The 14200-nt window shown below is 28.4% G+C and overlaps 1 protein-coding gene across 1 annotated transcript; it reads left to right on the top strand.

Annotated features, from left to right (window-relative positions):
- The first annotated feature begins 618 nt into the window (after positions 1–618).
- Positions 619–13860, top strand: LOC107455377 (inhibin beta C chain-like). The gene is made up of 3 exons (XM_016072915.3): positions 619–1310; positions 9194–9484; positions 10622–13860. Exons 1-3 carry the CDS (start codon positions 926–928, stop codon positions 11053–11055), a joined length of 1110 nt encoding a protein of 369 aa, XP_015928401.1. The 5' UTR covers positions 619–925; the 3' UTR covers positions 11056–13860.
- Positions 13861–14200: the final 340 nt, after the last annotated feature.

The raw sequence follows: 14200 nt of genomic DNA, 5'->3' as shown, positions 1-14200 counted from the left end.
TTGGCTTCAAAATTACAAGGCTACGAAGTTGAACTTTGGATGTAGTAAGCTCAAAACTGAGTCGGCTGTTTAACGCCGGTGATTTTAAAAAAAATGCTAACTGAATCGTGAAAGTTTACAATTTTACCATTGCTCACCAGTTACATTCTTCGAACCTTTTGGAATTTCAGATATAATTTTGCAATACCGAATATTACAAAATACCTAATAGAAAGAAGAATAATAATTGTTCATTTTTTCGATAGTGTGATGAATATTAAACTGTACCTTGTGCTTAAGGGAATAAATCAATATTTCCGAAAATGCTTCCTTTATAAATATGTTAAATTAAAATTATTTTAGACTCTTCGTTCAATCGCTAACTGACTTGGGAAAGTCAACAGTCTTACCATTACTCAACAAAAGTTTCCAATGAAATATTTTAAGTTTACACAGGGGCAAGGACAAGTCAAAAGCGAAACCAAATTAAATATATCTTTAACCACTTATTATATCTTAATTTACAATAAAATGATTATTAGAAACATAATTTTATCAAGTAGCTCGAAGTCTTAATCAGTTATCTAGCAGATCGTATTACGAGAAAACTAGTGCATGATGGTATATGCAACAATCCGAATTACTATCTCTGATTCACTCTTCACGTCATCCTTTCATACTTTTCTAATTAAAACAAAGTAAACGATTAGTGTTTAATTGAATCTGTTTAAGCTTGATTAGCGATAAGAGTACGGTAATGCCTTAACTGTTTCCAGCTCATTTGTGTACGAGAAAGGTTAAAAGTCCACTCCACTTCATTCGACTCATTATCAACTCCTCGATTCATCAAAATAGAGAAAGAAAAAAAAAATCGAATTGAGTGGGAAATGCACTATCTGCATAAACAATCTGATTTTCAATTTTACTTCATATATAACAATTTCGCATGAGATTCAAGATTCCTCTTTTCTCAAAATTCCAACGGTGTTACATCATGGCCATCGCCTTGACTTACAAAGTGCTGATCGCCTATGCAATGGCCATGATGGTAAGCTGCCGGCCACAAAGTACTTCCCCACCTGTTACTGATTTCGTGACATCGACACCCGAGATTTCTGATCCAATGAAATCCGTGCAGCCTCCAAATCATCGGACAATTTTGATCGAGGAATTTAAATCGAAAGTGTTACGGCACTTAAATAGAACGACAGAACCTGTCAACGATATTTCTTCTCCGAAATTGCCCGAAGAAGTCATTGCGCATTTGAACCAGCAGCATCTTTTATCTGATGCGAAACAGAAAGAAGAAATAATAATTCGCCCTAGAAACAGTAAGTGCATTTTTTTTTCAATTACTTAAAAGTACAAATTTATTCTAAAATTTGGTAGTTGTCAGTCGCATTTATCATTGCTCAATGACGAATGACAGTCGTTGAGCATTCATCGTCGTATTTTATTTTCCTTAAAAGTCTATAATATTAAACTACTATAATTGAATGTAAGTACATTTTATTATACAAAATGAAATGATATCTGGATTTAAAAAATAATCAACTGTATTTGGAAAAAATTGTTTGGAAAAAAATTTAGCTTAGAAATACAGAAACCCACAACAAAAAGCAATGAAGGAGAAGTTATTTTACTTATTGACAATATCACGGATATCATATAACAGTTTGCATTGGAAATAGTATTTATCTCAAAAGTCTTTGTATTTTTAAATATTTCTCTCTTCCTCTCTCTTATTATTATTACTATTTTAAGATCACGGGGAAGAGAAATTTTTCTACAACAAAAGGTAAATAATTATTATTTAAAGAAAAAAATTGCAGAAAAGCACTTCAAATTGCGCAAACTTTTAAACAAGTTAGTATTTCAAAAAGAAAAAAAAATCTTTGTTAATTTTCTATACAAATATGGCCCTTACAACATGCAAATTTCAAACCTGTAGTTGCATTCTTGCGGCTCCTGAGCGGCAGTATGGCGTTTTTTTTTCCACTAGTTTAACAGTTTAATATATGACAAAACTAATTATCGAATATTAAATGTTGAATTTCATCATAATCTTACTACACATTTAAGTAATTTCAAGTTTCTAAGTCTTATAATGTCAGCGCAGCTAGCTAAAATGTAATGTTAAAAAAAAGTAGCGGCCATTACGTTTTTTTAGTATAGAGAGAAATCAACTCAGTCATTAAATTGAAAATATTCACTTATAAATTAAATAAATCATTTTCAACATATTTTTTATCTTTTACTTATTTAATTTTTGGGGGGAGGGGTGATACGACGTAAGGTTTCATGTAGTTCACGTTTTAACAAGATTACTGTAATGAAATATGAGGGCAGTCATGGGTACTGAGCGTTTGAAAATTAAAGGACTCTATTGTGAACACACTTTTCATGGTAAAAGTTAAAACTCATTCGAAAATGGCCGAAATTTCATATATACAATGAAATTTTAGCACAAAAGTTCTCTGCAAGATTATCCGGTCATGATACTTTGCATTTTTTTTATTTCATTATTATTATTTCACATTTTAATTTTTTAGATGAGGAGCATTTTTCACGGAATCAAAATATTCAAAACAATCACCAATCAGTAGAAAATTTAGGTATGGGTCCCATGTGCCTATGTTAAACTTTAAATCTTCATTTACGATGCCTACTTGATCTGATAGAAAAATCTGATTTAGAAAAAGACAAATTTGTAAGCGAAATTGTTCCAATAAGAGAAATTGAACACTGTTCGTTAATTGTCATGTTACGATAAGTTCCATGCTGCAAACTTGCATTTAATAATTTTCATTGTGCCCAGAATGGTTTGGTTTATAACTTCAAAAGGATTCTTAAGTATCATCATTAAAAGATATTTAAAAAAAAATTTTCGCTGATTTATACGAGCCTACAAAATGCCTTTGTAAATTTCATAAAAATACATGTTTAGCAATTTCGATCTGAAATTGCTATGCATGTATTTTACTCAAATCATTTCTACTAAATTTCGTTCCAAATTGCATTTTACGGTAAACATCTATTTTTTATTATTATTATGTTTTTATTTTTTTATCGTTATTATTTTTTATTGTTATTATATTTTCAATGAGATAGATCTTACATATTATTTTAAAAAGACCGATCTTTAATATTTTAAGTTCAAAAACAAATTACATCAGCTTTAATTTTCTTTGTCATGCCATAAAATAATATGCATAAAAACTATTATTTATTATGTACATTCAGTTATGCTTTAACGTAATTTAATGTTTGGAACTATGAAACTTTTTGCGATATTTTGCCACTAACTCTAAGAGGGTTTTTACAAAAACAAAAGAGGAAGTAGTGACTAAGAAGTTTCTTAAACAAAAAACATTTTTTTCTCAGTGATACACCTTGAAGATGAACACAAAAAATGAATAAAAACATTTTCTGAAATATGAATTTAAATTTCCTTCAAACACACTCTAGTCTTTATAAGGAGCCCGATTTTAAAATAATTGACTGATTATTTTATCTCATTTTTTAGCCTTGAATTAATCATAGGATCATATTAAGGTGGTTATTTTTATCTCAGCAGTTAAAGCACTTCTATTTCTAGAACTTAGCATCAGAAACGAGTGAGGCGCTAAAATGTATCATATTTAAAGCTTTCACTATAACGTTTCTAAAATTAATTTGAAATTCTAGAAAATACTTTTCATTCTTAACTACGCTTAATTTATCTTCTATACTTTATTTGTGTGAATAGTTTTTAAAAAAGTGGATTTTTGTATAATATCAAACACTCTAATCATTTTGTCTAATATATTTTGTTATGAATTATATAATAAATCTTTCCATAACACTAAAATTCTTTTTACCCATGCTACATCGGCTCATCCTGCTGCCCTTGAGTCTTATATTCATTTGAAAGTCGCCTTTCTAATTCGGGACCTTTGTTCTGCCAATACGCTGCATTTTGCAAAGAAACGTATTCTGCCCTGATTTACCGCCTTCGGTCAACGGTCCGTGGTTTCACTTCCATTTTGCTGGTGGCAACAGTGACTTTTTGTGGTTTTAAACTTCTTTGTTTCATTAATATCTTGGTGTCACCTCGAAATATGAGTGCCTTTGTTTCAGTTCAACAGCAAAAAAAAAAAAAAAAAAAAATGCAGATGCTAATTTTTCTTCTTAAGACCTTGTTCAAGAAATTTTTAATTCGGTCAAAAAAAATAATTTTGTTCCTTTGTATCTGAATATAATTTTACGACTAACTGCAGATAGTCGTATTGTGAAAATTCTATAACATTCATTATATGAAAAAAAGGGCTATAGCCGTAAATTATTTAACAGTTATCATAAGTACAGAGATATATAACTAGCCACGGTGATTGAAAAAGAGAAAAATCCATCAATAAATATTTTATGAATGAATTACAGTTATGAATGAAAGAAAAATGCTGAATTCAAAAATAATTTAGGTTAAAGAATGATTGATTAGATTTGAGAGCGGCAAATAAAAAAAAGCAGGTACTAGTCAAAACATTGTCTACCAAAACAGTTGCAAGAAAAGAATTCGAAGATAAAAAAAAGTCGCACTTCATTGCAATAATACGTAAAACGTTTGTAAGTAAATTGAGATTATTGTTTTAATCTCAAATTTAAAAACTTAACGAAATTTCTAAAGCATGCTTTTTCTTAATATTCAACGTATCTTAAAAAAAATTATTTTTTATGTTCATTTTAAAACTGGAATATATTTGCTCCTGGGACTGATTTCTGTGATAGTTTTTGTAATCTTTACACAACACAATTCCACTTCAACCCCTAATTATGAGCTTACAGTTTGATTTTTTAATACAAAAGGAGCTAGAGCTGCAGAATTGGTAGCTTTCTCAGTCTGTGAGAATTTTCTTTCGAGTAGTAGTTTAAGTTATGTTTTAATTTTTTATGTTTATTTTTAAAAAAATTTGATATAAATTATTTTGCTCACCTCTATGTATTTATAATTCAAAAGTTCACATAAAATACAGCTTTGTTCCAGTTATTCTGTGGTGAGCCGTTTTATGGCTTGGAGCCATAAGCCTTATCGAATTTCGAACTCATTCACTGCTCAAATTTAAAAACTGAGTAACACTTTTAAAAGTTGTTTTTAAAATTTATTCGTCACAAAACTTTTCGCGATCATTTCAAAACTGTACAGGGTCTTTCGTAATCAACTCCCTTAACCATGTAAATTTGATAAAATTTAAATATGACATCTGTCTCTGTTGCAAGACTCAATCAGAAAGTTTAAAATTCTGACTTCATTTCATAAAAGAAAACATCACACTTTTATTTACATAAGTTGTTCCATCATATCGCTATAGCAACCTGAAATTCACATCGTTTTCTTTTTAAAATAAAACGTGAAAAATTCTAGCTTATAGCTCACGCATAAATCATAAATAAATGGAATCTACTTTTAATAGTCTTATCGAACAGGTATGTTACCACTCACCAAAGCATGGTTCAGAAAAAATAACTCAAGTAATGCTTAAATATCTGCATCTCACGTTCGATTTAACGCAAAGCAAATATTTGACTCAAACAAAGTGTATAATTTTAAACTAGCGTTAATAAAACTATTGTTCGTACTTCATTTAGCATTGATTCCTTCTTACACAGATAAATTGCTTTAGTGTATCTTGTGATGAAGTCGTGAATGATTTTTTAATGACATATTAATAATTAGATTTAATAATTTAATTTTAAGGCGTCACATCAACTAAATATAGGCAAAAGTAGTGAAAAATAATTTATTGCTTTTGCTAAATTTTCAAATAATTCCAAATACACTGAAAAAAATTCATTTCTCTGTCTGCATTATTCATTAATTTTTGAGCGTTTTTTTGGAAAAAAGACAGTGGTTTTTTTCAGAAAAAAATGGAGGACCTTCCCTTGCATGTTTTTTTATGTTTACATGCTATTTGAATCCCTACCACTTTTTTTTATGTTGAAGATGGAACTTTAAGTTAGTTTTTTTTAATAATCAGGTTAAAATAAAATTGGGGATTGAATAAGCGTTGTAAAAGTTAATGAAGTTTTTATAAAATGTTTCCTATATCTTTGCATTCGATATTTTTTTTTTTCAGTTTTACATAAAGGGGATCATAAATGTCTTACTACAAATATCTAAACAAATGAAAGCGCAGATTTACTGCAGAAACCATAATGTTGAAAGTTTTTTTTTTCTTTTTTTTTTGCGAAAAATATTGCTGAAATTTATCACTTTAAAAAGGTTTGGAAGGTTTTTATACATTTTTTGAATTTTTAATAAAATCTGAACTATATTATTAATTTTTGAAAATTAATTTGACAGCACGTCATGCAACTGAAAATATGTTTATTTTGGTTTTATTTTTAAAATAATTGCTCTGAGGATTCTTGGACTTCTTAATCATTAAGGAGTTCAAATCAAATTTGCATTTTTTTTTTTTTTTTTTTTTTTTTTTTTTAAGATTTGGATGAGTTCTGGAATTTTATAAAGAATTTTGGTCATATACTGTAATACACAGTGTATTCCATAAATATCACCCATAATAATTTTATTAATCCTTATCAAAGATGAGGATTAAAAGGTTTACATATTTTCGCAAATTAAAAAAAATCGAAATCTGACAAATAAAAGTTGAGGGATAGGCAGCTGAATGAAACACCTAAACCTGTTTGATTGCTGTAGGAGACAGAAAAGAAAGACATTTATTAACACTTTCATATTTCCACCTGAAATCAGATTTTGATAATTTAAAATTTAAATCTGTTAAAATTCTATTAACTAGATTTCTTTTTAAATGTAGTTAGACAGATTTTAATGTTTTTGTTTTTTCCTAACTTGAGAATTTCTTTAAATGTTCAAGTGAACATACTTTTTTGTTTTCACTTTTAATAAGAATTTTTAAAATAAAACTATATTTTTATGCGAATTAACATTTCATACAACTTGAGAACTGAAAATTAAAAAGAGCTAAATTTAGTTTTGAAAATAATAAATTCTAATTTGAAGTTTTACAATTTTAATGTCAAAATATTCAGCTGAATAATTTTAACTCATTTTTATATTATATGCGTCGTTCATTTATAAATAATTGTTGTGTTCCACTTGAAATGAATTTATATGTTTTTTATATGGTTCTAAAAGAATTCTTTAGAACTTGTTTTAAAATAGTAATTTTACAAATGTGCCAAATAATTTCGTCTCTTTTCTAAAGTAATATGACGCGTAAGGTAATGCTAAATGTCCCTCAATATTGACTTTTTGCCCCTAATGTGTATAATTTCTTTGACTTCCTTACCGACAAGTATTTTAAAAAAATATAAAGAGCAATTATTATGGAACACTCTGTATATTCGTTCATAGGGCTGATGCTCTATAAGATTTGTAATACTACCGTCGTGTGTTAAGGATATGCAACTTTGTCATTAAAAAACGCTATGACGTTTCAATATGCGGAAAATAAATGAATAATCTTATTCTTCTTATAAACGTGTTAAATTTAATAAGCTTTTTAAGTAACCTCATTAAAAAAAAATTTAATTATTAAAAATAGGCACTTAAAAATCTATTGTTAAATTTTAGATTCAAAATAATTCTATTTGAGGTGCTAAAAATGAAAGCTAAGAAAGGGGGAATTAAAAATGTAATTAAATAAGAGCCAAGCCTTAGTTAATATTTCAATGAGTGTTACTAGGAGATGTTAAAGTTCCAAGAAAGATAAGAAATTAAGCAAGCACTTGCAAAAATCAATGATATCCGTTTTCAAGTTAATAAATATTTTTGACCTCTAAATGCCAGCTGTACTTGAGGTAAGATATTAAAAACTGACGTTGATAAGTTTCATTATTTTAAATAAAATTAGAAACCTGTACTCTTAAATCTAATGAGATGAAAGAGAGAATAGCAGCAATAAAACAATATATTATTAATTTTAATGCAATTAAAACCAAATAAATATTGAAAAACGAGTGCATAAGTTATTACTGTAGACTAGTTTAATTGCAACGTTTTTATTAACTTACTTCCTTGTTCTTTGGAAAGGGAATCTTGCAATCATAATTTCTGTACTTGAGGTAAGATATTAAAAACTGGCGTTGATAAGTTTCATTTTTTTTAATAAAATTAGAAGCCTGTACCTGGCACTCTTAAGTCTAATAAGATTAGAGCAAGAATAGCAGCAATAAAACAATATTTTATTAATTTTAATGTAATTAAAACCAAATAAATATTGAAAAACAAATTCACAAGTTAATACTGTAGATTAGTTTAATTACAACGTTTTTATTAACTTACTTTCTTGTTTTTGGAAAGGGAATCTTGCAATCGTAATTTCGAGCCAGAGTACTCGGATTTCAACAACAAACACAGTACCTTGAAAATACTGATTTCATAAGATTTATAACCGCTATAAGCAAATTTATCCCTCAAGTAGTCAATAAAAATTCCTACACCGCTTTTCGCATAACCGGAGTTCTAAAATTTCCACTAGAGCTCTGATGACATGATAAGTTCCCATCATTTTCTGACCACTGCAAGCAGAATTTTTTAGGAAAGGAAATTTATTGTTCGACCACTTTCCAAGAAGCGCAAATTTTAACTGTAACTTTGTGAACTGGAACTTTTGGTGTCAATAAAAATCTCGATCACTTTCTGACTCTTCAAGATAACGCCAATTTGTCTCCAATAAGTTCAACCACTATTCAACAAAAATCAACAATTTTCGACAAATTATAAAAACTTAAATTTTTAAACTAACTAAAAAGGAGAAAATAATTTTATTTTTACAAGACCTGGAACAAGAAACGAAGAACTCATCATTTCTGTAATAACCTTCAATCATCCAAGAAAATTTAATTTCAACGAAGCTTTTCAAAAGTGATGAACCCCAGATTTTTTGTTTAAAAGTTCGCAAAAAAAAATTTTTTTTTCGTTTTTAAACTATTTGAAATATATAATCTTTAACATTTTTATTTCATTTTACTACATACATATTTTTAAAAACATTTTTTTGCGATAATACCAGAAAGAATTTTTATAGGTGAAGATTAAAAGTGTTCGATTTTTCATGAGGATATGAATGAAAATGATATTTTATTTTAAAAAAATGTGAACCAACAGACCTTCGAAAATTTATATTCTTAACTAAATTCTTATACATTTTTTACTACATAGATTTACATTTTCAATTTTTTTTTCCAGGTAGTTCTAGTTGTCTTTCCAGGACAAACTGCACCAGATTTGAATTCATAACTGCTCAAGATATTGATACTCTGCTGTCGGTTCAACTCTTATTTTACAAGGCAGATGTCCAGAAAAACTTATCAGTCACTATTTATTCGTCAATGGATGCAGGAGCAGATCCAGTAATCCACCTAAAAGAATACCATTCTAAGTCAAAAACCGATTCTGGTGTCGTTGCTTTTGAATTACCGATGATATTGGCTCTGGATGCCAAAAACGGAGAAGTCTCGTGCACAGCAGAAGTCGAAGGTAAATTTTAAGTCCAATTTCTACAAGTAGGTATCTTCTCATATGTGCAGTGTTGCAAAAGAAATTAGTAAATAAAATAAAAATAAAGAAAAAAGATCACTAATTCTTTGTGGCAAACACGATCCTTTATCGGACCTCAGCATTCCATTACGTTTCATTGCTTCTTCAGAAAATGTGGTTGATCTTACTTTTTTGGTGATTTCACATCTAAGATCAAGATTTGATTAGATTTACAGGCTTTGCAGTTACCACTTTTGTAGAAGTTAAAAGTAAGAACAAATATATATGCTACTTTAAAAAAAAGTTCATTTACACAAAATAAAATGTGCAATTCCTTTTTCGGTTTACTCAATATTTCTCCAAGCACTATAGATGAGAAATTCGCAAACTAACGTTAACTTAATACAGTGCAAAAATATAGAAGTTACACCTTGAATAACTTTTGATCAAGTGATTTAATTTTATGTAAAATTTATGTAAAATATATAATAATTTTAAAAGCTCTCATCTCAAAGAGATTTTTCTTGCTGAGTTGCTGTAATGAAGTTTTTATAATTATAAAAGTAATAGTTTAGATAATTTTACGCTTTACGCTACTTACCTTGTGACTGAGGTGCCCGCTAATAATAAGTGCAGACATTTTTAAAAACCTTCTTATTCCCGCTCCTGATAATATCGAATCTTTTATTTACAAAATATGAACTGGGGAAAGCCACAATCTCGAAAATATTGTTCCAATAACTTAGTCAGAAGATAGATCGAATGTTTGGGCCTCTATATTATTTTTACTTTTTCATACGTTACAAATTAAACACTTTTTGCTCAGGAAACTAAATAGTATTAATCGTTTAACCAATTTTTAAACAAGTTTTATAAGTGCAAGTTTTGAAGCGTAAATATATTTTAAAAAACGCAATGTAATTTACAGCGAAATGCGTAAATAGTAAATGTAACAAAGAGACCCAAACTTTAGACCAGTCTCTTGATAAAACTGTAGACTATATTTTATAAGATAAGGGGTTAAAAATTCGAATATTTTGAAGGAAAGTTCTATAGATTCAGAGAAAGTACTGTTAAATAATCATAGATAGATAGATATGAGAAAAATAATTAATAATTTTTTTTCTATTTTTACAGTTTCTTCTGTACATGAAGAAGGTGACTTCAGTCCTGTTCTAGTTTTAACAAAAACCATTGTAAAAGAAGAAAGAAGTCGACGCAAGGTTAGATCCAATGGAAGTTGTAACGATTGCTGTTTGGAATCATTTTTCGTAACAGTTGAAGAACTAGGGTGGGAAGCTTGGGTACATCAACCGCTTATATTTAACATTGGAGATTGCGTTGGACATTGCACAGACACGCACACATATTATAAGTCTCAATATCAAACAATAAGAAACACATTATCTAAAATAAATAGCACACACTTTCAAAGACCTGCTTGTGCTTTTTGGACGCCAAAATGTAAGCCTACTCAACTAGTAGCTCAAAATATCATGTACGATAACAATGGAACAATAATTTATGATACAATACCATCCATGGTCATAGAATCTTGTCAGTGTTCATAAGACAGTCTGTGCGAATATAGTATTAAATTATGATTTGGATGTTAAAAACACAGAAATGGCAATATAAAATGTTGGAAACAGAGCATAAGCTATGAATATAAGAATTTTCAATGGGAAAAATAAAACCACAAGATCTATTAAAATATTGAAATATATCCAATACATATTAGAGATAATATGGGAGCCATTTCAAAGAAGAAAGTTAAACGAGAAAATAAAAGCATTTTAAAGATAGTGTAGAGAGGGTATAGTAGTGAAATCTTCTTGAGTGAATTTGGAAAGATTCTCAGGTTTCAGGAGTTGGAAATGCTTGATCGAATGCGGGGAAAAAAGGCCAATACTGAATGCAAATGCACGTTGCATACCAATTTTCATACACATCGATTAAGGATTACACATCTGTATAAAAGCCTCTAATACACATCATATAAATAAAGATAATTATTTTCACTAAAATTTAAGGGCTAATAAAGGTCTAAAATCAAGATATGAAGAAAAAAAATTTAAAAAATTAAGTCCATGAAAACGTGCTTTTATAGCACAGGTGACACAATAAGTGACTTTCTTCTTACAAGTTCATTCTAGTTTGATTGAACTTTCCAACAAATAGAAAAACTTTGTGTTTTAAATTCACTTTTATAGGGATTATCAATAATCAAAGTCATAAGAGCCTCAGTGGCTCAGAAGATAGAACATTTGCCTCCCAGGTGACTGGAGTTTGAATATCAGCTGTACGAGGTTGATGCAAATTCTACAGAAGGCTCGCAATAACCACAGTGGTGACCTAAAATATCCTCAGTGGTAGATAGATCATTGGTTCTTTGCCATTAGGCTAACCGTGGGAGGTTTTCATTATTTTCCTAGCCATGTGGAGTAAATGTGGATTAGTTTCATCAAAAAGTCCTCCAAGGCTAGTTTGTCCCAGCCTGATACAGGAGTTCCCTTATATTCTGGATTGGGTTCAAAGTTACAAGGCTATAGAGCTGAACATTGAAAAATTTAAATTCATAACTGAATCGAATGTTCAACGCGGGTTATAAAATACAAATTAAAAGTCAAGGCATGAGTTAATTTTTTCAGAATATCACACAGAGAGGTCCATCTAAAGATGATTTCAAGGTTAAATTCCCACTCAGGAAAAAGGCATTACTTGTATCTTTCAAATTTCTAATCAATTTTGAATTATTTGAACAAGTAAATTTAATAAAAATATAAAAAAATCATTTCAACTTATATAATTATTAACATTTTCAAACAGAAAAATTTATGTAAAATATATAATAATTTTAAAAGCTCTCATCTCAAAGAGATTTTTCTTGCTGTGTCGCTGTAATGAAGTTTTTATAATTATAAAAGTAATAGTTTAGATAATTTAATCTAAAAATTAATTATAACCTTTGTGTAGCTAAAAAAAAGCTAGCTTATGCATCAAATTAAAAATTAAATTTAGTTCATTTTGATTAAAAAAATTTCTGACAAAAATTCATGATAGACAAATAGCAGAAAATGGTATTGTTAATTTCTCATGAACAGTGATGTGTACAAAAAATATACAATTGCTACTTATGACTTTGTATAATTGTTATTTATGACAACTGTTATCATGTCACAGCTATACCTTCCCTACACTACAATTTAAACAAAGCTAGCGATATCTAAGCTAGATGTGATCTTAAAGTTCAAAGTTAGTGCGAAAATCCCACCGTTCAACAAAAAAAGTGCCATTCTAAAAATTATAAATGAGAATAATCTGCCTAAAAAATACATATTTGAACTACTTAGTGAATAAAATGTGTATTTAAAATGATGCATTTGTCAAACAGAGAAGTTACAAAACAAAACAAAAATTGTGCCAAGTTGGTTTAAAATTTATTTAAATGCATAGGATAATTTTATGTTGTTGTTTGAAAAAGAATCATTGTAAATATTGTAATCTAGTAGCTGTATATAACTAATTATTTAAACTATTGTCATTTCTTACAATAAACTCTCATGATTCCAAGAATAAGATAATTGATAGGGGTGATTGCAAAGATTTCAAGAATAGTTTAAGTTAATCAATAACAATCAAGAAAATTTTTAGCAACATAAAATGCTTACTCTTTTTAATGTCCTTTGCTAGTTAAGCACCTGCAATGACTAGTGAAATGGGAAACTCGATTCAAATTTAAACGAACAGTTACTATTTGTTTATTTTTGGTATATCTCACACTTATAAATTAAAGCGATAACATGAAATAAGTTTCACATTTAATATTGATGGTCAGAATAGTTTATCTTTTAACCCTTAATAAGGCAATTATAAAAAGAAACTCATTTAGTTTATTATCTAAAATTATTTTCATTTTAAGAGCATTTTATCTACAACAAAAAAAGAAAAAAATTAGTCATAAACTACAATTTATATACTTTAAAAGAACCAAATTTATAAATTCTGTGTTTATAATTATAAATAAATCAGGACTACAATAGAAATAAAAACAATTAGATATGATCAAATGAATAGCTTACCAGCATTGGCCACTCTTTTTGGCCCATGCTAATCCTTACAGTTACCCACATTTATGTTAACAAGGCTCTTATTAATGATAATAGGTTATCTTAATGACATTTAATATGCAATCAACCCTTATTTTAAGTAGTAAGTTTTATTATTGAGTACAAGCAAAGTATGTATTGTACTGCATACTAATACACAGCTAAGTTTCCCTTTAGTTTCATTTTTGTAGCCTGTATAAAAATGTTATATTTATTTAACTATGTAAAATGTATAAAAAATTAAATAAATTCATTCATTCATGCTTGCTGCTTGGTCTTGACTGAAATAATTTTATAAAACAAGCAGAAAACTCTTCTTGATAATTGAATAAGATAATAATTATATTTTTTATAATATCTTAGTAATTCATTGTAATATTGGGTTTTATAAATGAAATATTGAATGATTTATAATTTTTGTAAATTTAAACATGGATAGAAATGTTGCCACTCTTCTATAATTTTCCATACTTAAAAAACATTGATGCAGGGACTGTCTAGACATAAGAAATATGTGTTTGTTCACTTAATTATCGAGAATTATTACATGAAACTAATATTAAAAAACTAAGAATAATTTTCTTAATTATCCGTATCTTATGTTCTT

Source organism: Parasteatoda tepidariorum, chromosome 3 (assembly GCF_043381705.1).
Source record: "Parasteatoda tepidariorum isolate YZ-2023 chromosome 3, CAS_Ptep_4.0, whole genome shotgun sequence".
In the NCBI taxonomy this organism is placed as follows: domain Eukaryota; kingdom Metazoa; phylum Arthropoda; class Arachnida; order Araneae; family Theridiidae; genus Parasteatoda; species Parasteatoda tepidariorum.
This window is presented reverse-complemented; position numbering and strand designations above follow the sequence as displayed.

Excerpts from the sequence above, each read along its gene's own strand:
- LOC107455377 (XM_016072915.3), top strand. The coding sequence starts at position 926 with ATGAGATTCAAGATTCCTCTTTTCTCAAAATTCCAACGGTGTTACATC. Across the intron at positions 1,311-9,193 it reads AATAATTCGCCCTAGAAACA|GTAGTTCTAGTTGTCTTTCC; the intron begins GTAAGTGCATTT and ends TTTTTTTTCCAG. Across the intron at positions 9,485-10,621 it reads GTGCACAGCAGAAGTCGAAG|TTTCTTCTGTACATGAAGAA; the intron begins GTAAATTTTAAG and ends CTATTTTTACAG.